At 40.9% G+C, this 1,214-nt stretch overlaps 1 protein-coding gene across 2 annotated transcripts in view; it reads left to right on the top strand.

The window, feature by feature from the left end:
• The window catches only part of LOC107104177 (ephrin type-A receptor 4a-like), a 14,017-nt gene that overhangs the window by 3,755 nt on the left and 9,048 nt on the right, over positions 1-1,214 (top strand). Inside the window, exon 5 of one of the 2 annotated variants that reach the window (XM_015404121.1) lies at positions 126-335. In XM_015404121.1, coding sequence (XP_015259607.1) covers positions 126-335 — 210 coding nt within the window. Of the gene's footprint in view, positions 1-125; positions 354-1,214 lie in introns of both variants that reach the window. The other variant, XM_015404120.1, reaches the window with a different exon arrangement.

Genomic DNA, 1,214 nt, shown 5'->3' with positions numbered 1-1,214 from the left:
CGCTATACAACATTTTGCTTGATTATGTGAATCATCTGAAACTTTTAGAAAGCAAAAGCCTATATAACTGTAATGGGACAAGAGCTTTTTCTAAACATATCTTTCTCTTGTCTTCATTTTTGTAGAGGCATGATGGCCAGTTCACCATCATCCAGCTGGTTGGCTTGCTGCGCGGCATTGCGGCAGGTATGAGCTACCTGTCTGACCTAGGATACATCCATCGGGACCTAGCCGCCCGCAACATACTGGTCAACAGCAACCTGGTGTGTAAGGTATCAGACTTTGGCCTGTCCAGGGTTCTGGAGGATGACCCAGAAGCTGCATACACCACCAGTGTGAGTTTTCACATTGAGGCAAGCACTAATGCAACAATACACACACAAACACATGAGTAAACACATAAAAAACCTCAAAAAATGGCTGTGATTAAAAATGTAAAGTGCAACAATAAAACAGCTAATATTTCATAACAATCAGCTCTTGTGGAAATGAAATAATCCTAAATCAGCTGGTTCCCTTTAAGAGAACCAGAAGCTTGTTTATCTTTACTTCCTGATAGTAAAGAATTACAATAGTCCAGCCTTGAAGTAACAAATGCATGGACTAGTTTCTCAGCATCACCCATGGACAGGAGATTGGATTTAAATTACATAAATATTTTTGTAAAGTGCGCATCACCATATCCACAGTGAAACATGTTACTGGTATTATGTTTTGTGCATGCTTTCATGCTTTTCTTTGGTTAGGACAAGGAAGCTCCGCAGAACTGATGGAAGATCGATTAATCTTATTGATAAGATATTAACAAATTCAAAGGACACAAATGATTTTACAAGGCTCTCTATATGAGTCCTTTCATTGTACACAACTTGTTATCTTCTACTGTATCCTGGACAAAGATGTCCAAACCACCTAATCTGGCTCCTCTCAATGAGGAGAAGAAGCTCTAATCTCTCCTGGAGTGTCCAGCCGCCCTGTGGAAAAAGCAAATTTCAGTGGCTTGTATCTGGGACCTTGATTTTTTTTTTTTAATCATGTTCCAGGTCCCTAAGGCACAAGCCACCTTTTTTTTTCATTCAAGAATTATGGCCTCAGAATTCCCAAACCAGAGCCACGCTGGCCCATGGCTGTTCCTGAAAATCCTGTCCATAAAAATTGTGAACAGGGCAGCTCTGTCACAGTCTAAGGCTACGTTCACACTGCAGCCTGAAGTG

The sequence above is a fragment of the Cyprinodon variegatus genome, unplaced genomic scaffold, assembly GCF_000732505.1.
Source record: "Cyprinodon variegatus isolate N-32 unplaced genomic scaffold, C_variegatus-1.0 Scaffold1640, whole genome shotgun sequence".
NCBI classification, from domain to species: domain Eukaryota; kingdom Metazoa; phylum Chordata; class Actinopteri; order Cyprinodontiformes; family Cyprinodontidae; genus Cyprinodon; species Cyprinodon variegatus.
The sequence above is the reverse complement of the archived record's forward strand: the minus strand, read 5'-3'. Positions and strand labels throughout refer to the sequence as shown.